We start from the raw sequence: 25,390 nt of genomic DNA, 5'->3' as shown, positions 1-25,390 counted from the left end.
ACGTATTACTTCATTGATACTAAAAAATGCTGCGCCTTCAGTTTTAAATTTTGTTGTTAGATTCACCGTAGTAATTTTACCGATGTTTTTAAAATGCCTAAGATTCAGTGTAACGTTATGCCTTCAAATTTTCTTACTTGATTGAAGAGTAATAACACTGTTGTTAAACCGTTGGCACACGAAGCATTACAGTCGCTGGGGTATACAAGCTGTAAAGCCTCATCGAGACCACAGGAGTTATCATTTAGACAAGTGTTTGACTGAGTTATGTAGCAATCACTGGTTGTGCAATTTTCAAATGTTGTCCACGATGTGCCGTCTACGGCGATAAAAAACTGGGCACATATCGTAACAACAAGTGGAATGCACAGCCGACGAAACATTACTGCAAAAAGGTGTGCTAAAAATACAGGGTTATATCATATGTTGTACATATTTCAATTGCAAAATCCACACAATTTGCAATTTGAAAAACATCAAAAATTAAACAATTATTCATTCTGACAACGAAATCTGATGCTTGCTAGACACTTCTAATATCGCATTATACATTTCACACGCACAAGAATACATTTCTTTCCATTGCAAGCATTTTTTTAGCCGAACATCATAAAACACGTTTACTGCTTTTTTACATTTATTATTCTGGCAAAGTTTAGCAATAAACTTATTACAAGCAAAGTTTTATTACGCCGGTCTTGTTTCGCATTATCACACCAGCCACAAAGAGGCGTTTGGTTCTTATGAAAATGAGACAAATTCTTTGTGGTTTGTCTATGGTAAAATACGCGTTTCCGACTTCCCAATGCACTACCGCCTACCTGGTTTCTCACACATTTACCCACTGAGCTTTTACCATTAAATCGCTGTAAATAGTGCTTTGATTTCTAATTGAAAATACGTTTTAACTTTTAACCAAAACAAACCTTGCAAAGCACAAATTCGAGTTAAAATCTTTATAAAGTTCATTAGTGAATTGTAGTCCAACGGTTTTGTCGGCCACAAAATTACACTGTCGCACTTCTATCACTTTCAGTATTAGGTCGCACTGAAGTCTGTAGCCTACTTTAATTCAACGTTGTTACAAAAAATGCGAAGCAGCAGACATTGTTATTGCCAAACGCCACCATCACCAACAACCTAATCTATTAACTACACTCTATATTGAAGCATCTATGATACATAAATAACACCGAACTAATGTCTGAATCGCAATGTTTATTGTTTCAACTGACGCGTCTCTTGTGCTCTGTTTAGGTGCTGTCGGTTGTGGCACAACAGATTCAAACCATACAACGTGCAGTGGCTGACCAGGTCAATATTTTCGTCTTTGAAGGCACTGAAATATCATTGGATCCTTCCTGTACTATTTTTATCACCATGAACCCTGGATACGCAGGTATCAGCATTTTATGTTTCTTTAACTTGTTGTGGGTTTGAGTTAAACGCTTCGTTTTTAACGCTGTAGCACCATATCACTCATATATGTCAGATTTTGCTATCCAAGTCACCATAACAATCTGCCTTGCCAATATTTTACTGCGCGTACAGATCTAAAGGACGCTTTCCACATATTTTACTATCTGAAAACGAAAGTGTTCTTACATTATTTTTGTTTGTCGTCTATAAAAAAATTATTGCCTTTTCTCTTTACAAGGGCGTGCGGAGCTTCCTGATAACCTCAAAGTTTTGTTCCGCACTGTTGCCATGATGATACCGGACTACGCTCTCATCGCTGAGATATCGCTATATTCGATGGGCTTTGTTGACGCCAGAAACTTGGCCGCAAAAATCGTGGCAACATACAGATTATGCTCTGAGCAACTTTCCTCCCAGCATCATTACGATTATGGAATGCGTGCTGTAAAGTCTGTCCTTACAACAGCAGGTAGGTCTGTGACTCATTAGTCGCCCACAAACCAGTTCCAACCGGCTCAAACTCACCACTGAATGTACGTTGTATTAAACAACAACCAAATTGTGCATGTTATCACTTTCGGCTCTCTTTTCGCAATCAAAATTGTAAAGAATCCATATTTGTTCTTGTTTCTGTTTGTAGCTTACATTTTAAATACGCCCTGTACGCTTAATGGTAAAAAAGCATTTTGTTGTTTTTGTTGTGTTTGTTAAATGTTTTTAAAATGTGCATCATGAAGTGTGTCAAGCGTTGTCATTAATGAGTCCTCGGTGCTCTATGAAAGAGCAACTTTACACATACAAAAGAAATTAACTAAAAATGGAAAGCATTTTCCAAGTTACACGTTGCTTGACAAACCTATTCGAAAGCGGCAGTGTCAGCAATGTCTGTAGTGTTCTGTTTTCAGTTTAGTGAAGGAACTGAAGATGCCATTAGGCGAAATATATATATTCCATTTTATTCATTGACGGATTTCGTAACTTGGAAAATGCTTTTATACATTTTTAGTTATACAATTAAATAAACGGTGATCGTCGATGACCATGTTGCCCGTTGAAGGGTTAGATACCGATCAGTTCAAATACTCTCAGTTCAGCACTTGAAAAACTGCAGAAAAAAAACAATAAAAGCGAAGCTAAAGATACCATTCCTACGAAAGTGCATAACAAAGAAAGTTCTCCTGCCGTCCAACTTTAAGAAGGGGATTGATTTTGATCTCCTTCTTATCCAACAAACACGGAGGATTACCAATCAACTTAAAACATCCCACACTACCTCACTAGCTGCTAATAAAATGTGGCACAGCCGGTCACCCTCTTTTGCCTTTGCAATGCAGCATTGTAGTAATACGCTCCTGCGCAAATACTCAAAAAAGATCAACTGGCATATGCACAAACAATCGAAGATGCGAACGAAACTCGAGCCGATGAAAGACAATGCTTGCAAACAGAAAGTGAAAAATCTTAATGACAAAAATAGATACCGCAAAAGGAAATTTCTTAACACGCGTGCAATACAATTGCAACGAGCCGATGCAGCAATTGTTGATAAGTCCAAGTTTAACATGGACGTCAACGCCAAGCTCCTTCTTCGAGGGTTAAACTTTGCACCCACGCCGCGCTGGAACAACTTTACGGAGGAAGCCAAATCGCTTATAGTCTTGTTTCACACATCAGGCGCATTGAACGGGCCGACGCTTTTAAGAACAATGAAAGCGCGCCTAAACCTTCGCTACCAATAAATTGAAGATTCCAAAACACTCCAGACCTAAACCCGACGACCTGTGTGAGGAAACCACCACATTCACGGAACTTGCACAAGCTAAAGTTCGGAATCTGAAATCTTTCGTCGACGGGGCTTACAGGCGTAGAAATAACTTGCCGCCGCAACTCCGTAAGAGCTTACGAGAACTTCAATCAGCAGTTCTTAGCCGGGACATCGTAATATGCAAGTCAGACAAGGACGGAAAAATTGTAATTGTCAATTTCTCGGATTATCAAAGAATTATTGCTAGGGAACTGGAAAAGTTCCGAACACTGGGGAAAAAATGTACAGGCCTCGAACACATTATTAGAACTACTAGTAACAAATACGACCAGTTTGTGATTTCTTTGTTCAAGTATGGAGTTATTTCCGAAAAACTCTTATTCCATACGATTGGCGCAAAACAACGTACCGACCACATCAACAAGGTACCGGGACCTACTGCCAAGAACTTCGGCAACAAAAAAACAGCTTACGTTTACCCTCTCTTCAAAACTCATAAGCTAACCCCAGAACATCTTAATGTGTGTAGAATCGAGGATATCCCAGTTCGCTTGGTCCAGGCAGCGCGTAATGCGTTTTGCACCCGTTTTACAGCACTACTCGAACACATTTTGAGACGAATTAGCAAGTATTGTCGTGACACCGTAAATGAGTACTGTGAGGATAGCCGACAATATTTAATAGATCTTGATAACTGGAAAACTTGTGCTATCGAAAGAGGTGATGTTAACTGCAATAAGGTATATGTTGTCGCAGCGGACGTAGTTGGTTTTTATCCGAACCATAGCCCCGACCTGATAAGGAGGCCATTGACACACGCTCTGAGGCGTCACTCGGGTTGGCAACCCGAGGAGTGGAAATGCTTACTGGATTTTACTGTTTTTACTATTGGTGCTGTTGTGGTGCAACACGACAACAAACTGTACGGGCAGAACTCCGGGATTGCAACAGGAGACAATCACTCAGTTTACGTTGCTAACATCGCTTTGCATTTTATCGTTGAGTCTATCTCTGACACACTGCACAAAGCGAAGTTGTTCAAGCGATACATAGACGATATTATCTGGTTTTCGATAGGGACCGGAAGAACAGACGCTTTCCAAAAGGGTGGGCGACAGCTAACTTTCCGTGTGCTCAGCCCGAATGACCGTGCAGGGCAGGTTGAGTCCTTAGACGTTCTGCATGTCCATTCCGATGTGGCATCTTATGGGATTTTTTACGAAAGACCACACCAAGGAAATCGCGGTAAATAGATGCTTTCGGCATGGCGCCTCACACCATCCACCGCGCATCATTCGTGCTATTGTGTTGGGAGAGGCATCGCGCCTTCGCCGTCTTAACGAAAACCATGAAGAATACCTGAAAAGTCTGTCGCGCCTTCAAAGGAAGTGTTTAACATCATCGTTTCCCAAAGAGATCACAGCAACATGTATCAGTACCGCAAAGGGATGGAAAAATAGATTTAAACCTGCTGCCACTGCTGTAAATAATGTTGACATTATCCCGTGGGCAACTGCTTTCCCGGATTTTCTTAAACTCTCCACAAAAGAAAAAGACTTAAAACCGCAAGCCAAAATTGTCTTTAAGAAACCAAAAACGCTTGGCAATATTCTTACGAACTACAAACGGATCGCATTTGACGATGGAACGCACAGCGGCTTATCAGGCCCCTGCGGAAAGTGTGCTCTATGTGGACACTACGGAGAACACAAATCCATGCTTCCTTCAACAGAACAGATCAAGACCGAGCAGGAAAAATTATACCACTAAAGCAATCATTAGACTGCAAATGCCATGGTATATACGTCGCCACTTGTTTGCTATGTAAGTGCCAGTACGTTAGGCAAACAAAAAACAAATTTTGCACGGGTTGGTCGGGTCACCGTACCATCTGGAACACTTTTCAAACGAACAACTTTAGCCAACACAGCGACAACGCATCGTCGTGTCAACATTTTGCTATGATTCATTCCGCCATTTATGAAAAAACGACCTTGCAAAATGCTTCGAGGTGACCTTTGTTGAAAGTCCTGACGTGGATCTCTTAGATCAGGCCGAAGCAAAATGGCTTAAGTTAACTGGTGCTTCCATAAACATCCAAAAAATGTGATTGCCCCGTAAATCCGCTAGTGTGCGCCGGGCGCACTGCGCCCTGTTGCATATGCTGCACCAACAAATGCTCGATTTCTATTCTCCTGCTTTGCCTGTTTTACATTGCCGGGTATTTCTTTTTGTCTGCGCCTTTGTGCCCAAAGCTTTGCCGTGCGCCCCTGACAAAGATAAGACGTGGCTCGCTGTTGGGTCAGCAGTCTAACGTTGCTTGGCAAACCAATTTGAAAGCGGCAGTGTCAGCAATGTCTGTAGTGTTCTGTTTTCAGTTTAGTGTTTTCGTCTCACTTTGTTTTGTTGTGTTTTTACTTTTTTCCCTTTTATTGATGCATTATCTCGGGGTTTAAATAGAAACTGAAGATGCCATTAGACGAAATATATATATATATATATTCCATTTTGTTCATTGACGGATTTCGTAACTTGGAAAATGTTTTCCATTCTTGGTTATACAATTAAATAAACGGTGATCGTCGATGACCATGTTGCCTGTTGAAGGGTTAGATACTGTTCAGTTCAGCTGCTAATAAAATGTGGCACAGCCTGCCACCCTCTGTTGCCTTTGCAATGCAGCATTTTAGTAATACGCTCCTGCGCAAATACTCAAAAAAGATTAACTGGCTTATGCATAAACAATCGAAGATGCGAACGAAACTCGAGCCGATGAAAGACATTGCTTGCCAACAGAAAGTGAAAAACCTTAGTGACAAAGATAGATACCGCAAAAGGAAATTTTTTAACACGCGTGCAATACAATTGCAACGAGCCGATGCCGCAATGTCTGTAGTGTTCTAATTTCAGTTTAGTGTTTTCGTCTCACTTTGTTTTGTTGTGTTTTACCTTTTTTTTCCTTTTATTGATGTATTATCTCGTGGTTTTTATACGTAACTTGGAAAATGCTTTTCATTCTTGGTTATACAATTAAATAAACGGTGATCGTCGATTACCATGTTGCCTGTTGAAGGGGTAGATACTGTTGAGTTCTCAGTAGAAAAGAAATTCCTCTACTTTTAAATATGTCGTTAAATAATTTGGTCGTATGTGTAGCTCTTGCATATGTTTTAAATATTGGCTAAGGTTAGGTTTCCTTCCTACAACACGTCATACATATTACCGTATACAACATCGTTTAATGCAGGCAACTTGAAGTTGAAGTACTTGGAGCTTCAGGAGGATGAGCTGATGTTGCGAGCCATCACAGATGTCAATCTTCCCAAATTTCTCTCACACGACATTCCACTTTTTGACGGCATTATCTCTGACCTTTTCCCGGGGGTAAAACTCCCGAAACCCGATCATGGCATTCTGGAGAAAGCAATTCGATCCAACATCGAATCAAGTCATCTTCAGGTTTGTCTCCTACCAGTTTTAAAATTTGTACGAAAGGTTGTTGTATTTTGGATTATTCATTTTGTTGTTGTTTGTTGTGATAACCATTATTAACTTCATCTGTTAATGGTTGGGAACTATAGGCTTAATTAGAAGCATCGTTTTAATACTTGGTAGCCCCATACAAAGGTCAAGTATAGTGATGCATAGCAAATAACAACACCATAGGTTAAACGTTTGCCTTTTGAATCATGTCCTAATAGGTGCACCCACACACTCTTTGACGAACGCTTCTAATTCATCTTTAACCTACAAGGAAGTATTGACTGCAGAAAGTGTTAATCACTTTAGCGGCCTAGTGAAATCTACCTACCTTCCTACTTCGGTTTGCATATAATATGAAAATGTACACAAACACATGTAGGCTGTAAACTTGAAAAGCGCACAATACCCTAGGTTTGTGACACGGCAAATCTAAACCAAACTGTAGATGCAGAAATTCTGTCTATATATTGCTTAAATTGTTTTTCCTTTTTCCACATCATTTTGTCTCAAACCAATGCAAAACGGATTACAATAGAACGTTGAAAAGCTTTTAACATTTTTTCTTAGCCTATCCCGTGGTTCATTGAGAAGATCGTACAACTGTATGAGATGATGAAAGTGCGCCACGGGTTTATGGTGGTGGGAAGAGCACTGGGTGGTAAAACGAGCGCTTACAGGGTGCTTACGTCTGCACTGGGTGCGATTTCCGTATCCGAAGAAGTCGAAGAATACTCAGTAAGTTCTCTAATTGTTTTTTTTAAGAAGTTCTGTTTGTGTTTTGGTGCTGTTTAATGATTTTTTTATAGGTTCGCTATCGGGTGATAAACCCTAAAGCTGTCACAATGGCTCAGCTATATGGAAGCTTCGATTCTGTATCCCATGAGTGGACCGATGGTGAGCTTAATCTTCCCACATGCAATAGTTTAGAGTCCCATGTCCAGGGTTATTAAATTTGCAACTCTTTTCTATTATAATTTAGTTCTTGGCTATTTAAATCACAGTTTGTGTATTTGTGTTGGTATTTAGTGCATCATTACAAATAATTTGTTAGATCGTTTGTGCTACTCAACCTGTTTTACAAAGGCATTTTGGCAAACACGTTTCGGGAACATGCGAACAGTGTAGATGGTGACAGAAGGTGGTTGATCTTCGATGGTCCTGTGGATGCCGTTTGGGTTGAAAACATGAACACAGTATTGGACGACAACAAGAAGGTTTGTGTTACATGTGGTACAACTTTTCTAAATAACGGTAGCAAGTAACATTTCTTCTGTTGGTTTTGTATCACCTGACGATGACACCGTTGAATGTCGAAACGTTTTGATGTTTTACACAAATATACACAAGTATTGCCTTGCATTTTCGTATGTTTGAAACATGTATCTTGTACCCAACTTTCCGATTAAACCTGTTAATTGAAGTCATATAAAAGATTGGCCTAGCACGAATACATGGCAAAGATCTCATCACAGAAATCTCATATACTTTCGTGCTCATCTAGGTTCAACCAAATGTACTCTTTTTCTAAAATTAGTTTGTTGCTTCCTAAAAGTGTTAAAAGTTACAATGTAAAATGCTTGATGTTAATTGTTACTGTGCAAAAATGTTTAGCTATGCTTAATGAGCGGCGAAATAATAGCGATGAACTCAAAGCAAAACATGATGTTTGAAGTCGAAAATCTGGAACAAGCCTCGCCAGCCACTGTTAGCAGGTAATACAGGAAATTACACGTTGCATAATGAAAGAGAGAATCACGTTCTCAGAAACAGAGGGAAGTCCAAAATACTTTAACGTTACGTCTTTTCAATAATTAAAGGAGAACTGCAATGTTACAGGCGTTTAACGAAAAACATAAATGAAATAAATGAGGCCCTGTTTTGTAATAAATGCTTGAAATTTAAATATTATACTGCAGCCCATTAGAACGTAAACTGCCTTATTAGCAATTGTTTAACTTTGATCTAGAAACTGATCAGTTTTAATTAGCCTTTTCTAACCCTGTGCTAATTGACAAGGTGCGGAATGATCTACATGGATCCTGAGGAACTTGGCACAACTGCTCTTGTACTCTCGTGGATGCAAACCTCGCTACCTGAAGTCCTCACCAAGCAGCAGAGAGATAACATACGGATGCTGTTTAACTGGCTTGTAAGCTTTTCTAATTGCAGTTCCTTCTTAAAATGCCCTGGCCATGCTATTTATTTAAAAATACTAATGCCAAAAATGCGCAAGTTTTTTTATTTATAATTAACACCAATTTGGTCTCAAGGCTATAGTTCGTAGCAGATTTAACAATGCAATTTAATGTCATGAAACAGAACATGTCTTTAAAATAACCTGACATTATAAAGCGTTTTCTACTCATATTATTTCCTGAAATTCGTCTCTTAATTTGTTGAGACGCACTTAAAGGGTTGCTACACTGTTGTCGAATCGTACTTATGTTTTGTGCATGTGTGTTACACTTCCATTTTGGCATTTTTTAAAAGTTTTAAAATACTTTCAATTTTGGTGTAAGTTTTGTTTTTTTTCAAATAGCTACCACCCTGCCTTCAATTTGTCACCAAGCAATGTCACCACATTCTGAAACTTTCTCCGATGCACATGACAGTCAACCTACTCAAACTTTATTCTTGTCTTCTTCGGGAATTGGGGTAAGCAAAAAGTACATGTAGTGTACAAAGACACATTTGCTTTTACAGTTCTTTCGCTTTTCATTGCTTTTATTTAAAGTTGATGGCAGGCTTTACACTTGCTAATCTTGGTATATTCGCTTTTTATGTGCTTTGTTATATTTAAAGAAAGCTTTGTTATCTTTTAGTTTATCTTTACTGCAATATTAGGTTTTGTGCACCAATCTAATGTTATTGCTTTTGCTTTTTATTGCTTCATCACAACGCTTGTGCGCATGCGCGGCATTCTTCAAACGATCCAAAGTAAGTATTGCTTTGCTTCATGGTAGTGTTAAATTAGCAGTATCTGTCCTTTCAACCTGCTATATGATTTTTGACGATCGTTTTTTTTTAATAAATCAAAAAATGAAACTGACGATGGCATTTGGGTGAAAAAGCTTTTCGTTCACTGTTCTTATTGAATTTGTTATTTTCATTTTTCGTTCAATTTAAGTACTTTCTTTGACGTTTTTCTTTGTATGTTTTGTGTTTAAAGTATAAACACTTCTGATTTGGTAAAATACGTTGTAATTGTAGCAAAGAGGTCTGTTTAGTCCCTGTGTTAAATACCATCTAAAATCCATTTTTACGGTTTAGCACGATTGATAGTTCCTACGACGATGACGACAACGACAGTATTTCAACTATGACCGATGACATACAAGAGGGAAAGCTTTCTGTGTCCGACATGAAGGTAATGATTGGTCGCTAAGACAGTAAAATGTGCTCAAACTCTGCTGTGATATCGTACTTTGTATATTGGTTTACAAAAGTTTTAATTGTCTACATTTAAGCCTAAAAGTTGTTTCCATTTGGAAAACAATTTGTAGGTATTGTCAAAAATGGCATACATATCTTGGTAAAACCATTTAATCAATTTTTTGTTGTTGCTTCCAACAAACTGGAGTGCCGTTGGATAGCTACACTAGCCATTACGGCCGGTCTCTTGTCTCCAGCTGCACTGATGAGACTTTATAGGTTGAAACCGTGTGCACTGTATGCAACTTAATATTTATTTGCTCGATGCTCTTACATAAATTTCTTTTTACTGTTTAACTTATTTGTCAATAGATATACTGCCGTCATGCGTGTGTATTTGTACTTCCTTTTGTAAGTAACGTTGTTGGTCTTGTAAATATTGTGACGTTTGACTTCGCTTAATGAATGTGTTTTTTCCATGTATGTATTGTTTTTATTTTGACAAGGTAATTGAGGAGCGTGGAAACATGGTGATTGCCCACTTCCTGTTTGCCATCGTGTGGTCAATTGGCGCATGTGTGGAGGAAAACTATAGGGAAAGGTAAGATTGTATAACTTTGTTTACCAAAGCCATAAACTTAGATTCTTACTTGTTTATGAAATAAACGCTTCTAGAACTACGATAAGATGCTCTTTGTGTCACCCAAGAGAATGCTTTATATTAGAGCTACTCAATTAGTTTTGTCAACGGTCCGGTTAGAAAAGTTTAAAATTACCAAAGGTTCATACACTTCTGTCAGTAATGCAAAAGCAACTTGTCTTAGCCAATTTTAGTTATAGCTAATGGAAAGAAACGCGGTTCGCCATTTGAATAGCCCTGCTTTATGTGTTCACGAGAATTTGTATTTACAATCCGACTCAAGATTTAGCGAATACTTTCGCGAGCTGCTTGACACCGATGGATCGAAATCAGGGTTTCCTCGTCCAAGGGAGCTTCGCATAGCACGCAGTTTGCTAATACCGAAACGAGGAAGTGTGTACGACTATGTGTACCTGAAGAAAAACTACGCATCGTGGCACCGTTGGGCAAGCCTTACTAAAGAACCTGAACTGTCTGAAACAATTCGGGTGAGTTCTTTGTACGAGATGCTTACCTAAATAGTTTCTTTTATCAATGTGTAGAAATACAATTTGTAGAATACAATAAGTGCATATACATTCTACAGTTACAATATGTAGTATATAGAAAAACGTAACTGATAGAAACAACAGTTTTCAAAACTATCCTTGTCGGCAATAAGGGTTTTACTTTTGTAATGTACTGATCTCCTGTGTGGCGTTTTTGTTATCTCGGAGTGTAAAAATATATCGATAACTTTTATTTACTATTCCTAAAGTTCTGATAACTGGTACGGTAAAATTAATTTTATTCACAATAAATTTTGTGTTGTTGTCCAACCAAGTTCATCTTGATGTTTTGTTTAATATTAATGTGGTTAATTTGTTCATGGATACTTTTTGGTAGTTCTGTCTCGTATGGAGAGAAAATAAAAAGTTTTATTAACGCGATTTATCTACTAAATGCTGTTGACGTGATAATATGTTGTCAGTCCACTTAAATCCAGCTTACAACGTAATACCTGAATTACTAAACATTTTTCCTGCCATCTAGGAACGATTGGATACGCAGGTAAACGCACGTTTACAAAAACATACAAAATTGCACTTTAAATTAACTAGTAAAAGATTGCCAATTTAATTTTAGGTACTTTTTAACAAATGTGTAAAAAAACGATGGCATGCATCAGTACATTTGCTGTGACAATTGCTTGCCTACTCTTTAAACAGTACGAAAAAACACTTATATAGACTAAAAATCCAATGCATGTACACTGTGGTATACCGTTTTTTGTTATGTGTTTTGGTGAAGTCTAAACTTACTAAAAAAATCACTGAGGTTTCACGTTTGGACAGTACATTTTTGTTGGAAGATATTTCTGGTTTTGCCAAGCAATTTCTTTTACAGTATTAGTTTGAAAGTTAAAAATGTGTAGTATTTGTGGTTTATATGCGTTTTATTGCTTTGTCAGCTTGCGTGACCATTTTCTATAGCTGCAATTCATTAAATCTTTATTGTGAGATTAAAAAGTGTTAGTTGGTAGATACTTCGTTGTTTAGTGGGAATCTATACAGTAGTGCATGTTGAGTAGTTGTATTATAGCTACATTTAGCCAGTTTGCAACAGCGGTTTTATGACAAAAGACTAAAGAATACAAAAAATCTACAAAGTAAAATGTTTTACGTTTTGTGTATCGACCGACTTTTCAAGCTTTAAGGAGTTTTACAAAAAGTAGAAACCAAACAAAATTTACAAAACTCATTTTTAATTTTGTAAACAACACTACAAAAACAGCTTGTTGGTTCTAGTCATAAAATCGCTATGTGCCATAGTTTTTCATGTGTGTAACAATCATGTATAACGTAAACATTGCCATAATTGATCTCTGCTTTTGCTTTCTTTCGCATGGCAACGCATCTGTGCTTCATGCAGAAAGATCATCGGCTGATTCGCTTGACGGTGAGGGAACTGCTTTATAGAGTTTTTGCATTTTTGTGTGGTTGGTGTGTGTTTGATAGACATTTTGAAGGTACCTTCTTTTATAGGCATACTGCACAACTATGGGGTAAATTTTAAACAAGCGCTTTGCTTGCATCCCTACTTTTCTTGGACAACTTAAATTAAAAGTACATCTGTTGATTTCGAAAAGTTTGGTTCTTACTTTGTATTGTAGGTTATTTAATAGAAATTTTTAAGAAAGCAATTTAAAAAGGTTTTATTTAACATTTTTCACATACTTTCATTAATTTTTTTTGATGTTATTTGGGGCGTAAAAATCTTGAATTCAATGACGTTTGTTACATCACAAAACATATTTTGATGACTTTTGCTACAAACTATACTCTAAACATTCTGTTTTAGCGCCTAGTCTTAGCTTTAAGACTCAATATACATCGCCTAACTTGGTATTATTTCCACTAATCCGCTTTCACTTAGTTAAAGCCTTCAAACAAACGCTTTAGATTCTGCCTATCCTGCTTTTCTACCTTACGTATTACAAACCAAACCTACACTGCATCTTACACCTAATATTTCGGAACAGTTAAACAGCATCATCATAGAAACAGTGGACACATATAGACAACAATACTTCCTTCGTAAGCTTGTCGGGCATGACTGTCCTTTGCTATTGGTGGGCCCAACCGGCACAGGCAAATCCGCCATCACCAACGGATACTTGCGCGAGCTGCCCAAGAAGCAATTCTCTATCTGCAATGTAAATTTTTCAGCACAAACCAGTGCTAGTCAAACCCAGGATATGATTTTCTCCAAGCTGGATAGGTTTGTGTTTTTTTTTGTGTGTTTTTTACCGAATTTTAGTTTAGCTTTAATAAAACAAATAGAAGTTTTAAGAATCGTTGTTGGTATCATCTTTTTGCTCCTATTTACCATAAACATACTCTCTGACAGTCATGTTTTTATTCAGACTACCCAACTGCTAATTGTATACAAAAGGAATCTCAATTTCCTCCTGTAGAGTTTTGGTAAAACAAATATATTCGCTGGTTAGCGATATTTAAGTGATTTCTGGATCGAAGTGATTAACATTCCATTCTTTACTGCAAAAACGCTTAAAAAATAAATCTAAACGTATTATTTACTGTATCAAACTGTATGTTAGGAGACGCCGTGGTATGTACGGGCCCTCGCCTGGTAAAAAAATGATTGTCTTTGTTGACGACTTGAATATGCCCGCCAAGGAGCGCTATGGAGCACAACCTCCGATTGAGCTATTACGTCAGTGGGTCGATCATGGCCATTGGTTTGACAAGAAGGTAATTACTCTAAATCAAAGTTGTCAGTTGCTGTATGGAAGATATTGTTTTAAATACTTTAAAAACGGATAATTAATTTTGCTTAAATATATTATGCTTTGGCGATATTTTTCGTTTTAAAGTTTTATTTTTACGATATAATACTTGAAAGTGTAGGAAACCTGTGTTTACCTGTAGTGGGTTCATAAGCTATTACGAACTTATAGGACACGTCGGTGTTGAGGCTTGTTGATATTTCTATGGTTGCGGCGATGGCGCCACCCGGCGGTGGCAGAAACGAGATCACCGAACGTTTTCTACGTCACTTCAACGTCATTAGCATCCACGCTTTTGACGAGGAAACCATGAAAACAATATTCCAACCGATGTTGGATTGGCATTTCAGCAGGTAGATACAACTTTACACTGGTTGTAATACCACCTAAAAACTTATGTTTAATAAACCCCAAGGACGCTAGTTCAAATTTTAACTACGGGCAGATATAGTTATGTGGTTGTGACATTTGTTTACTTAACACCATAGTTCCAGTGATACCCTAAGTTGTCACAAAATAGTAAAATGTTTTCGTTAATACAATTCAGGCCACCGTTGAACTAGAGTTGCCAATGTAAACATGTTTTGTCGCATTTACTAGCGTTTATATTCTATATATATGTTACTAAACGGAATGTAACTGCTCGAAATTCGCATTGGACGTGCGACCTCGAATCATTAAAATCGACCGGTCGAATAAAAGTTACTGATTTTTTTCTTAGGGGATTTGACAATGCTTTACGTCGTTTCGGCCGCATTATTATCTGGGCAACAACTGACATTTACACACAAGCAATGTCAAGATTTCTACCAACACCAGCCAAGTCGCATTATCTGTTCAACTTGCGCGATTACTCAAGAGTGATACAGGTGAGTACAAAGCACCGAATATCTAACCAAAGTAATGGTTGCTTTAATATGTCACTCCTTTTTTTGTTCAGGGCATTCTTCTGTTTCGGAGCGACAAATGTCCAGAAGGTGTTCCGGGTGCGCTTAAAATCACTCGTCTATGGGTGCATGAGGTTTATCGTGTTTTCTACGATCGCCTCGTAGATAATGAAGATAGGGAAACCTTTTTCAGCTTGGTCAAGGTTAGTTTTACTTATATCCAATACAAGTTTTGTATTAAGGGGTTTCCCAAATTTAAATTTCTGAAAGATGTTTTCTGTAGTGCAGGAGTAGAATTTAATTCCGCCAGCCATATTTACTGTGCTAGAGCCAATCGCGAGCACAAAATAAACCAGTGTAATTGGTAAATGTTGTAATTAAACCTCGACAATGGATGAGATCACTCTTGAGGACTTGCTAATACTTAGACAATGAATAGACAATGTTTTTTTCATCTTGGTAGCAAAACACTTTGATAAGATTTTGTAACTAAAACGCCTTAAATTCGCTGATCACTGATGTGTTAGGTATGTTATCAATTGAAGGCATTTTGGTACCAATTAAGATTTTAGCATTGCCGCAAATCAGTTTTTCCTGAACTAAAAATATTATTTTACGTTTCAGACCATCACCACGATGCATTTTAAGGAGAAAATGAACAACATATTCCAACACTTGGTGGCGCACAAGACTGGTCGAAAGGACGTGAGTGACTCACACATTCGATCAGTGTTCTTTGGTGATTACATGTCTCCAAAAGTGGAGGAAAGTGCAAGCGAGAGACTCTATGATGAAATACAAGATATGCAAGGTAATGTGTAGCGTTTTCTGTACTTAATTTACAGTCATGTAAAGTGGTACAAAAAACACTCTGCAACAAATTGTTACTGATACAAAGTTAAATGTTCAGTCTTAAAAGTTAATACTGGGCTCTTTTATTAGAATTGCGTGCGGTCATTGAACGATATCTGGATGATTACAACACAATGTCCAAAGCACCTATGGATTTGGTTATGTTCCAGTTTGCAATCGAACACGTCAGTCGAATTAGTAGGATTCTGAAACAACCAAACGGACATGCCCTGCTAGTTGGTAAGACAACATTCAATTGAACGTGTTTAAAAGTCTGTGAATTAAACTCACTGAAATAAACTTTGAGCTTGGCCCCTTTTTTCCACATGCCGATAGTTTGCCGATTTATTACTGACTTATTAAAGAGTCTGATTTCCTTGACAATATGATTGTGCACAAAGACTTGCGTTTATTGATCAGGTATTGGTGGCAGTGGACGACAGTCTTCAGCAAAAGTGGCTGCCTTTATGGCTGATTATGATGTTTTCCAAGTAAACGTCACCAAGTCATATTCGGTGAGCGATTGGCGAAACGATTTGAAGAAGGTTCTCTGGAAAGCAGGAGTCGATCTGACGTCTACAGTATTCTTATTCGGCGACCATCAAATCAAGGTAAAATTATATATTTCATACAAAACTCACTTAATAACTTTTTCTTGTCATATTGCTTTGATGAGCATTTTTCAATCAACATTTAGCAGAGAATCCACAAATACACTAAGCTTGCCGTTTTTAATATGGACTTAAAAGAAATATTGTGCTTGTGGTTAAAAGTTAGCAAAACTAATGAGATTAAGTTGTCTTTCTTCGTTTATGTTCTAATAAAGTCCTTCCGATTTACCTTGACATAGTTGGCGATACCAAATAATACATGTAGCGGATATCGAATTGATAAAGATATTCATCTGGAAATATCCACCTAAAAAAATTTCGATCTTTGATTTTCCCCACTTTCAGCACGGCAATGCCCCATATGCCTAATCAAAACTGGATATTTGCCTAATTTTTCCTTGCATACGCTTAATGTTTATTTTACACTTGTCTAGGATGAATGTTTCCTGGAAGACATCAACCTTCTTCTTAACACCGGAGACATCCCGAATATCTTCGAAAACGAGGAAAGACTTGAAATAATTGATAAGATGCAAATCGCAATACAGGCTGAAAATGATGACAAAATGGAAATTACCCCATTGAATCTGTACAACAAATTTATTGAACGTGTGAACAGGTGTGGTGTGCGATTCAGGTCTTGTAAAATGTACGCTGCAATTTCATAAACAGGATGCCCAGGCTTCTGTCGTGGGTTCGAATCCCACCATAAAGTAGACATTTTTTTGTCTTTGTATTGTTTAGTGGAAATGCTTGATTGACTAGCTTAAATTAATATTGAGCTTCTTGAAGACCTGGTATACTGTGATTTGTGTTTTGAACAATATGTACATTTTCAGTGTTTGCTTCCATGTGCGAATATGAATGTCCTATATCTAATACAAACAAAACTTATTTCAGGTCTCTTCACATGATTTTGGCTTTCAGTCCAGTTGGTGAAGCTTTCCGTACCAGATTGCGTAACTTTCCTTCACTAATCAACTGTTGTACTATTGATTGGTTTCAGGTGAGTCGTCTAATGCCAGGTAGTTATAACCGCCATGACAAAAAATCGACATATTGTTTTAAATACAATGTTTTATCAAGATTGTTTATGCCTTAAATATGTTATGATTTTTGGTACTATTGAAATTTTATGAATTTTGAAGGCATGGCCTGATGATGCATTGGAGATGGTTGCCTACCATTTTCTCGACGATGTTGAGATGAGTCAAGACATGCGACAAGAAACAGTTCAAATGTGCAAACATTTTCACCAGGACGTACGATCTCTGTCTGAAAAGTGGGTTTGGTGTTAGAGCCTGTTGTACCACAATGTACCACAGTTTGATCCGATTGATTTTTGTTTGGTAATAAATATGTTGGAAATAAAAACATTTTGTTTTTTGAATTAAGCCTTTGATAAGAGTAGTAAAGATGCATGTGGACTTTATTCTTATTGCATTTCATATGACTATTTTTACACTTTGTTTACCCTTTTTATCATTAGGTACTTTGAGTCTCTTGGACGAAGGACTTATATTACTCCTACATCCTATCTGGAGCTCATAAAAACCTTCAAGCGTCTTCTGCAACAAAAGAGGCTTGATCTTTTGACCTTCAAAAATCGTTACGTGGTTGGTTTGGAGAAACTTGAATTTGCTGAACAAGAAATTCACAACATGCAAGAATATCTCACTGCACAACAACCACAACTCGAAGAGAAATCCCTGGTAGGTGTTCGAACACCAAAAAATCATGTGTGGCTTGTTTGAAATGAATGTCGTTGTGCGTTGATGCTATATTATACAGTGGTACACTTATCCACATTAAGCACCAAGCATCACTAGGCTTTGCATTTCAGGAAGTGGAAAAACTGGTTGCTGACATTAGCGCCGAGAGTGCTGAGGTTGAGATTGCTAAAAAGCTGGTTGAGGCAGACGAGGCTGTTGCTGCTGCAGGTATGATCGTGTTTTTGTACTGCATTTTGTGGCAAAAATAAAATTTGGAGAAATTTGCTTATACATAGAACCAAATTAGTCAGATAAAGTTATCAACTCATCCTAGTTTAAAAAATAGGTGTGGAACTGAAACTAAAACTGGCAAATCGAGTATTACACATTTAGACGATGTTATGGGTATTAAACTCATGACATTTTTGCGACCCTGGCTTGATAGCCGAAAAGCGTTCGTTAGGTTGTAAGATTTTTATCTATACAACTGACTCTGTGTGTTTTTGCTTCATTTAGCTGCGCAAGAGGCGGAAAAAATCAAACAGGAATGCGAAGAGAAGCTTGCTGTTGCCATGCCAGCCATGAACGCCGCAATTGCTGCCCTTGACACACTGAGACAACAAGACATAGCGCTGGTAAAAACTATGCAGAATCCCCCTGCTGGTGTGAAAATGACCATGGAAGCAATCTGTATATTAAAGGTACGATCAAACAGCAACAATTGTATAAAATCGTAAAAAGAGTCATGTTTTGAAGTGAAAGTTCAAATTAGTGCAAGATTATGCAACCACAGTGGAGGATCGATTTTGGGGATATTGCTCTCTGCATTACTGCTTATTAACCATGTCGAGCGTGATCATCTTTATGCAAATATTTACTACATTTGTTTTGCATATTTTAGGGAATTAAGCCTGACCGCAAAACAGACGGCAGTGGGCGGGCTTTTGACGATTTTTGGCCTGCTGCCAAAAAGATGTTGGGTGATATGAAATTTCTCGACTCTTTGCGAGTAAGTGAAAAAAACTGTTTGATATCATATCTGTTTAGGTTATATGGTGGTTGTAGCCCAGCATAAATACTTTGCCAAACCTTTTTATGTGGGAGACAGTACCCAGTAACGTTAACCTAAATTACAACGGGAGTTGACAAATATTTACATTATAAACGAAACATGCGCTTCACCATTTGTATCTTAAATAAATAACTTGATACCGGAAAGCTGCAAAAAGTCTTGTGTATTACAATGTTGGCGTCTTGGTGATTCTGTAATACGTCGTTGATGTTTAAAAAATCGTAACTAGCATTTTGGGAACAAATGGACATGGCCGTGCAGCAAACTAATTCCTTTAAAACGGCTTGTTTGGTTTGTTGCAGGTCAATTTTTGTTTTATTCCATACACACTGATACTATGATAGACTACAACTCGACTATTCCTTCTTTACGTCGCTTATTTTTCTGCAGGAATTCGACAAGGACAATATTCCAGTGAGTGTGATGCGGAAGATCCGAGATCGATTTATCGGTGAACAAAACTTCCGACCTGATCTTATACGAAATGTGTCGTCAGCTTGCGAGGGCTTGTGTAGTTGGGTGCTGGCTATTGAAGTATACGACAGGTTGGTAACAAAAAACACACATGGAAATTTAGCACATTCTTTAACTGCGCATTTTTAATTAAAACCTTGTTTCGTTACGAATATTATATAAAATATAGTTGGACAAGGTTATTATAAAAGTTCAAAACGCGTCCCAATTTCATCAAATTTATAATCCTTTTGTTAATAATGTGCTTTATTTCATTTTAAATCCAACACAAAACAAACACTAACATTCACTAAGACGGCTTAATCTTTCTTGCATATGCTACTGGTAAGAAGTCTTCGCGAACAAAGTTAGTTAAAAACCTAAACGTTGTAAAATAAAACGCTTATCTTGCGTGCACAATTACCTGACTACCAATTTTGACAATTACTGAAATTACGTCACAGAGTGGCAAAGGTGGTGGCGCCAAAGCGCAAGAGCTTGTTGGCTGCCGAAGCTGATCTGGCACACGAGATGGAAGTGCTGCAAGTGAAGCGTGACGAACTGGAGGAAGTGACGCAGAAGCTCCAAGTTCTTAATGATAATCTCAAGGAAAAACTTACTGAGAAAAAGGTGAAATACATTCTTTGCTAGTTACTCTGCTGTAGCATGTTTCTCTCCTTAAAGACTTTGAGTAAACCTGGCCTTAAGAATATTGACGGCCACCGGATCATAAACTCTTTGTCTCGTTTTGGCATGTCAGAAATTATATGTCGTTTTAACTTTACTTTTGAGCACGTTTTGATTTTTTGTATTTTGTTTTAAGTTTATTTCCAAAGCGCACTAATACATATGGGTAATTTTACTTTCAAATGTTTCAATCAGTGAAAAATGCACGTTCACGCTACTGACATTTCATTTATTGTAGAAACTTGAAGATGACATCGAACTCACCAAAGTGAAGTTAATCCGTGCGGAGAAACTGATCAGTGGATTGGGTGGCGAGAAAGACAGGTGGACTGAGACAACGCAATCACTACATAACACCTACCACAATATCGTGGGCGATGTTTTACTGTCATCAAGCGTGGTGGCCTACCTGGCTCCATTCACTCCCTTATATCGCCAGGTGAGTAATGAGTGGTTGTTTAATTTAGTTCAGTCAAAAAATGCAGATATAAAAACCTTGATCGGGATTCGTCCCCGGTAGCGTCGTCGGTTCGAACCCCGTGAAAAAAAAAACGCAGAACCACTGACAGTGTGATCTTTCGTTTGTTTGATAATACGATGTGTATGTTATTTCGGCTATAAGTGTAACAATGTGTTGTACTTAAAATTTTTAACTCAGGAATCGCTTAAAAAGTGGTGGGAGGAATGCAAAAGCCGAGAAATTCCCGTTAGTGACGACTTCTCGCTTGCACGTACACTTGGAGATCCTGTGCAAATCATGGACTGGAAGCTGGACGGGCTGCCGAAAGACAAGTGAGTTTTAAACTGTGCGTGTAAAATAACTTTCACAGCAATTTGAGTGTACTTTAAATGCAGCCATAATTTAAAGCAGAACGTTCCAAATAGACAGCTCCGTACAGAAAACCATTTTATTGCAAATGACTCAACAGTTATGTTGTTTCAGCTAAAACTATCCAGAAGTTTGAAACTCATTTAACAAAAAAACGTAGTGACGTCATGTGATAACCAAACTGTAATAAATGTGTACATAAGTATTCTGCTCTTTCCGTTTTTATTGTAATGTTCCATACTGAGCAGTAATTACTTTATTTGGGTCGATTGTCAAACCACGTTATATGACATTCCACTTTGAGCCGAAAATTTATAAATATATGTTTAGGCTGCAAACAGTGCACATTGTTTCGACTTATAAGATGTCGTCAGTGTAGCTGGTGATGAGAGATTTGGCTAGTGTAGCCTATGTTTAAGCTATTCCTGATTCAACGCCGTTTTAAAATAGAAACTTGAATGCAAAATCATGAATATTGATTAAATTATTTGTGTAACTTTTTTTAAGCACGTCGGTCGACAACGCTATAATAGTGAACAATGCAAGTCGCTGGCCTCTCATGATCGACCCACAGGGACAGGCATGCGCTTGGGTGAAGAACATGGAGAAGAAAAACAACCTCCACGTTTGTAAACTCACTGATGCGGATTATTTTCGAACACTTGAAAACTGCATACAGGTTATTAAATTACCAAGTATAAAAAGCGTGTTACATACAAACTTACAGCTAAATATTTTTTCGAAACAGTTTATTAGATAGTTATTAACTTCGCTAGTAGAATTCTATTATTCGTTCCATGAAGGCTACCGAAGAAGTGTTTTCTTTACGTAATTTTGTGTAAATTTTTCAATTAAACTTGATCACGTTGCACAATCTGAAACTTATTACAGTCCATATAACAAAATTGCGTCTTTTATTGCAAATGTTTTATTAGTGTTATTTTAAGTAAAGCTTTGCTTGAACCTCAGGTCCTTTGTCCGCCATATTCCAACTGTAAACGATGTTAAAATCTGAGTGTGATCTGACCCAACGCCCTTCACTTTTTTACGGTTTACAATTCTCCTCTGATATATGGCCTCTGTATATACATTTAATGTTGCGTTTTTAGTTTGGCAATCCTCTGCTGATTGAGAATGTTCCGGAACACTTGGACACAGTTCTTGATCCACTTTTGCTTCGACAAACGTTTAAGCAAAGTGGAATGGAATACATTAAGCTTGGGGAGAGCACCATACAATACAGCCACGATTTTGTCTTGTACATCAGCACAAGAATGAGAAATCCTCATTATTTGCCTGAAGTTTCAGTCAAGGTGCGTTTTAATGTTATGACAAAAATTGTGTTTGGAATTACTGTTTGTATTTGATGGGTTAGAATCGTTTTATCTATATTGAAATGACTTGCATCTACTTTATCTGCAACTGTTTTCATAAGGGAGACTTAGACTTGTTCGTATTTACCACTACACAAGCTGTATTCTGCTGCCAACTGTTTGTAGAATTAAACTCCAAACTTATTTTTATTGTTGCAAATATTCAGCTTATTCCAAAGAATTGGTGATATTAGGTTCATAAACATCCATTGAACTTCACCTTTACCTGTCAATTTGAATTGTATAAACGATTTTTTTACTTTAGAACCTTTAGTTGGTATGTTAGTCACCTGAAATGTTCGATACCTCAGTGTTTGAAATCTTTGTCTATTGCACTTGCTGAGTGTAGGTTACTTATTAGTCACCTGAAATGTTCAATATCTCAGTATTTGAAATCTTTGTCTATTGCACTTGCTGAGTGTAGGTTACTTGTTAGTCACCTGAAATGTTCAATATCTCAGTATTTGAAATTTTTGTCTATTGCACTTGCTGAGTGTAGGTTACTTATTAGTCACCTGAAATGTTCGATACCTCAGTGTTTGAAATCCTTGTCTATTGCACTTGCTGAGTGTAGGTTACTTATTAGTCACCTGAAATGTTCAATATCTCACTATTTGAAATCTTTGTCTATTGCACTTGCTGAGTGTAGGTTACTTATTAGTCACCTGAAATGTTCGATACCTCAGTGTTTGAATTGTTTGTCTATTGCACTTACTGAATGTAGGTTACCCTGATCAACTTTATGATTACGCCGATTGGTTTGGAAGATCAACTTCTAACTCTTGTCGCCGCCAAAGAGCGTCCGGAGTTGGAACAGAAGAAGAATAAGTTGATCTTGGAAGGAGCAAGAAACAAGAGGCAACTGAAGGATATTGAAGATAAGATTTTGGAAGTGCTGTCTCGTGAAGGTTAATCTTTAGGCTTAAAAACTATAAATAGACTATGTATGTTAAATGTTGCGGTATACTGGCTTCAACCCGGAAACGTTTACCAACGACAACCATACACCGATATATAATTTACAATACGCCAGGCCTGTTAGCACTATGAAAAATCTATCCTGTGGGGGAATGCGATACATGGCTTGCCGCACGGAAGTAATAAAAAAACAATTCGATTCGCTTGAACGCCTTTTTATAGGCCTGGCGTACTATGGTTTGAAAGGGTGTTGTTTATTAAAATGTGTGTCTGTGTTTAGATTTTGTTTGTGCGCTATTATCTGTATTTTTCGACTCTTTCTGACACTTATAACAATACTTTCACCCTGTCAGCGTTTAGTTTTGATGTGAGGAAAATGTCTTGCAAAATAAACTTAAAATGTCGATGTAAAATACCACCAAAAATGTAAACACTTTCATAAACTCTTTACCAACTCGGGGTTGAGAAACAGTGTATTGTTGCAAAAGATGTTCTAAGACAAAAATCGTGCTCAACGACGAGTTCAGTTACATATATTGCTGCATCACAGCTAAATCTGTCAGCACACTTGAAACAGTCGGTGTATATCTTTAATGCATAATGCAAAAAATGTTGTCATCGATTTTGCCATAAACAATACCTGATTCGTGTCTTATTGCCAGTTTGTAAAATTGTCTCACATATTACTCACAGGAAACATCCTCGAAGATGAAACAGCAATAAGCATCCTTTCATCCAGTCGAAAACTTTCTGCCGAAATATCTGAAAAACAGGAGATAACAAGTCGTACTGAGCAAGAAATCGACACAACAAGGAATGGTTACAGACCAGTTGCTGTCCACTCATCCATTCTCTTCTTTGTGATCTCCGACTTGGCCCACATTGACCCGATGTACCAGTACTCTCTATGGTGGTTTATTAACCTATACGTGCAGGTCAGTGGTCAATAAAGGCTTACTAAGGGTTAAAATTTATTACAGGGAAATAAAGAGTTAGGTCTTCTTATTGCAAATTTATTGACGTCAATTTATTTTGATAGTGTAGTATATTGTGTTAAAACAAGGGATAGTATAGTATATTGTGAATATTTCATTTGATAAAAACAGTATTGGATCCTTTTTAGTTTGTTCTCTGTACTGAACTGTTAAAATGACAAGCGTTGAACGGCCATGATTTAAGTTACAACCAAAGCTTTAATATTGTATGCATTGTATATGTTTGATTTGTTACTTTGACTGTATGTAACCCTAATTTGCTAGCTGGGGCATTGCTGTGAAACGTGGTAGTAACAAATAAATGTTGCGTTAATCACAATTCGCGTAACCGTTAACTGTTTTCAATTTCGCATAAAGAGTGTGTAACCTAATGTTTAAAACCACTTTGTAACCTGGTTAATTGGTATTGTATGCCCTTCCTATGTTAGCATGTTAAAACGCGTAACGTTCACGGCGAAAAAATGCATTCATAGCAGGCTCTTACTCGGCTGCAGTATTATGCCAACGTTTGCAATCTCACTTAACCGAAACGGTTATACGTGACTGCGTTCAAGCCGTGCGTTGAATCAGGTATTGTTTTTCAGTCGACTGAGCAAAGCCAAACGTCGCCAGTGCTGGAAGAACGCATTAGTAACTTGGTAGACCACTTTACTCAAGTTATATTCAGAAACGTTTGCCGTTCACTGTTCGAAAAGGACAAGTTGCTATTTTCGTTTCTCCTCTGCATTGGAATATTGAAAGGAAGGTTGGTAATATGTTGATTATTGTTGTTGCGGCTTGTGATTTTAAGTGTATGCTCTTCAATTTCGAGACAATTAAGTTATGCTTTTATGCTCATATCGGATATTTGAATACATCTAAAACTGTTAAAAAACGATACAATGTTGCAGTATAGCCTACTGTATTGCATTTCACTTGTATACTAACCTAAAAGGTGCTAAAAACTGGAATTTGAGTTTTTTTGAAAAATGTTTTGCGTGAAAACAGTCCGATTGCAGGAAGTATCAACATAAAAGGATAGTAGAGCCCATTA

The 25,390-nt window shown here is 37.5% G+C and overlaps 1 protein-coding gene across 1 annotated transcript in view; it reads left to right on the top strand.

Moving 5' to 3' along the window:
* Positions 1–25,390, top strand: part of LOC145227640 (dynein axonemal heavy chain 3-like) — a 133,745-nt gene that overhangs the window by 81,622 nt on the left and 26,733 nt on the right. The window contains exons 30-67 of the mRNA XM_080092520.1: positions 1,258–1,399; positions 1,658–1,888; positions 6,432–6,643; positions 7,235–7,402; positions 7,474–7,561; positions 7,751–7,881; positions 8,279–8,379; positions 8,684–8,816; positions 9,207–9,322; positions 9,950–10,034; positions 10,546–10,640; positions 10,963–11,167; positions 11,712–11,729; positions 12,591–12,617; positions 13,201–13,439; positions 13,780–13,933; positions 14,140–14,321; positions 14,690–14,837; positions 14,909–15,058; positions 15,480–15,666; positions 15,798–15,947; positions 16,128–16,318; positions 16,753–16,937; positions 17,219–17,324; positions 17,467–17,600; positions 17,808–18,030; positions 18,162–18,258; positions 18,547–18,731; positions 18,932–19,039; positions 19,493–19,647; positions 20,020–20,185; positions 20,481–20,681; positions 20,901–21,034; positions 21,579–21,750; positions 22,181–22,384; positions 23,169–23,352; positions 24,056–24,297; positions 24,942–25,102. Coding sequence (XP_079948646.1) covers positions 1,258–1,399; positions 1,658–1,888; positions 6,432–6,643; positions 7,235–7,402; positions 7,474–7,561; positions 7,751–7,881; positions 8,279–8,379; positions 8,684–8,816; positions 9,207–9,322; positions 9,950–10,034; positions 10,546–10,640; positions 10,963–11,167; positions 11,712–11,729; positions 12,591–12,617; positions 13,201–13,439; positions 13,780–13,933; positions 14,140–14,321; positions 14,690–14,837; positions 14,909–15,058; positions 15,480–15,666; positions 15,798–15,947; positions 16,128–16,318; positions 16,753–16,937; positions 17,219–17,324; positions 17,467–17,600; positions 17,808–18,030; positions 18,162–18,258; positions 18,547–18,731; positions 18,932–19,039; positions 19,493–19,647; positions 20,020–20,185; positions 20,481–20,681; positions 20,901–21,034; positions 21,579–21,750; positions 22,181–22,384; positions 23,169–23,352; positions 24,056–24,297; positions 24,942–25,102 — 5,810 coding nt within the window. The remainder of the gene's footprint in view (positions 1–1,257; positions 1,400–1,657; positions 1,889–6,431; positions 6,644–7,234; positions 7,403–7,473; positions 7,562–7,750; positions 7,882–8,278; positions 8,380–8,683; positions 8,817–9,206; positions 9,323–9,949; positions 10,035–10,545; positions 10,641–10,962; positions 11,168–11,711; positions 11,730–12,590; positions 12,618–13,200; positions 13,440–13,779; positions 13,934–14,139; positions 14,322–14,689; positions 14,838–14,908; positions 15,059–15,479; positions 15,667–15,797; positions 15,948–16,127; positions 16,319–16,752; positions 16,938–17,218; positions 17,325–17,466; positions 17,601–17,807; positions 18,031–18,161; positions 18,259–18,546; positions 18,732–18,931; positions 19,040–19,492; positions 19,648–20,019; positions 20,186–20,480; positions 20,682–20,900; positions 21,035–21,578; positions 21,751–22,180; positions 22,385–23,168; positions 23,353–24,055; positions 24,298–24,941; positions 25,103–25,390) is intronic.

Source organism: Phallusia mammillata, chromosome 5 (genome assembly GCF_965637545.1).
Source record: "Phallusia mammillata chromosome 5, kaPhaMamm4.hap1.1, whole genome shotgun sequence".
Classification (NCBI taxonomy): Eukaryota; Metazoa; Chordata; class Ascidiacea; order Phlebobranchia; family Ascidiidae; genus Phallusia; species Phallusia mammillata.
The sequence above is the reverse complement of the archived record's forward strand: the minus strand, read 5'-3'. Positions and strand labels throughout refer to the sequence as shown.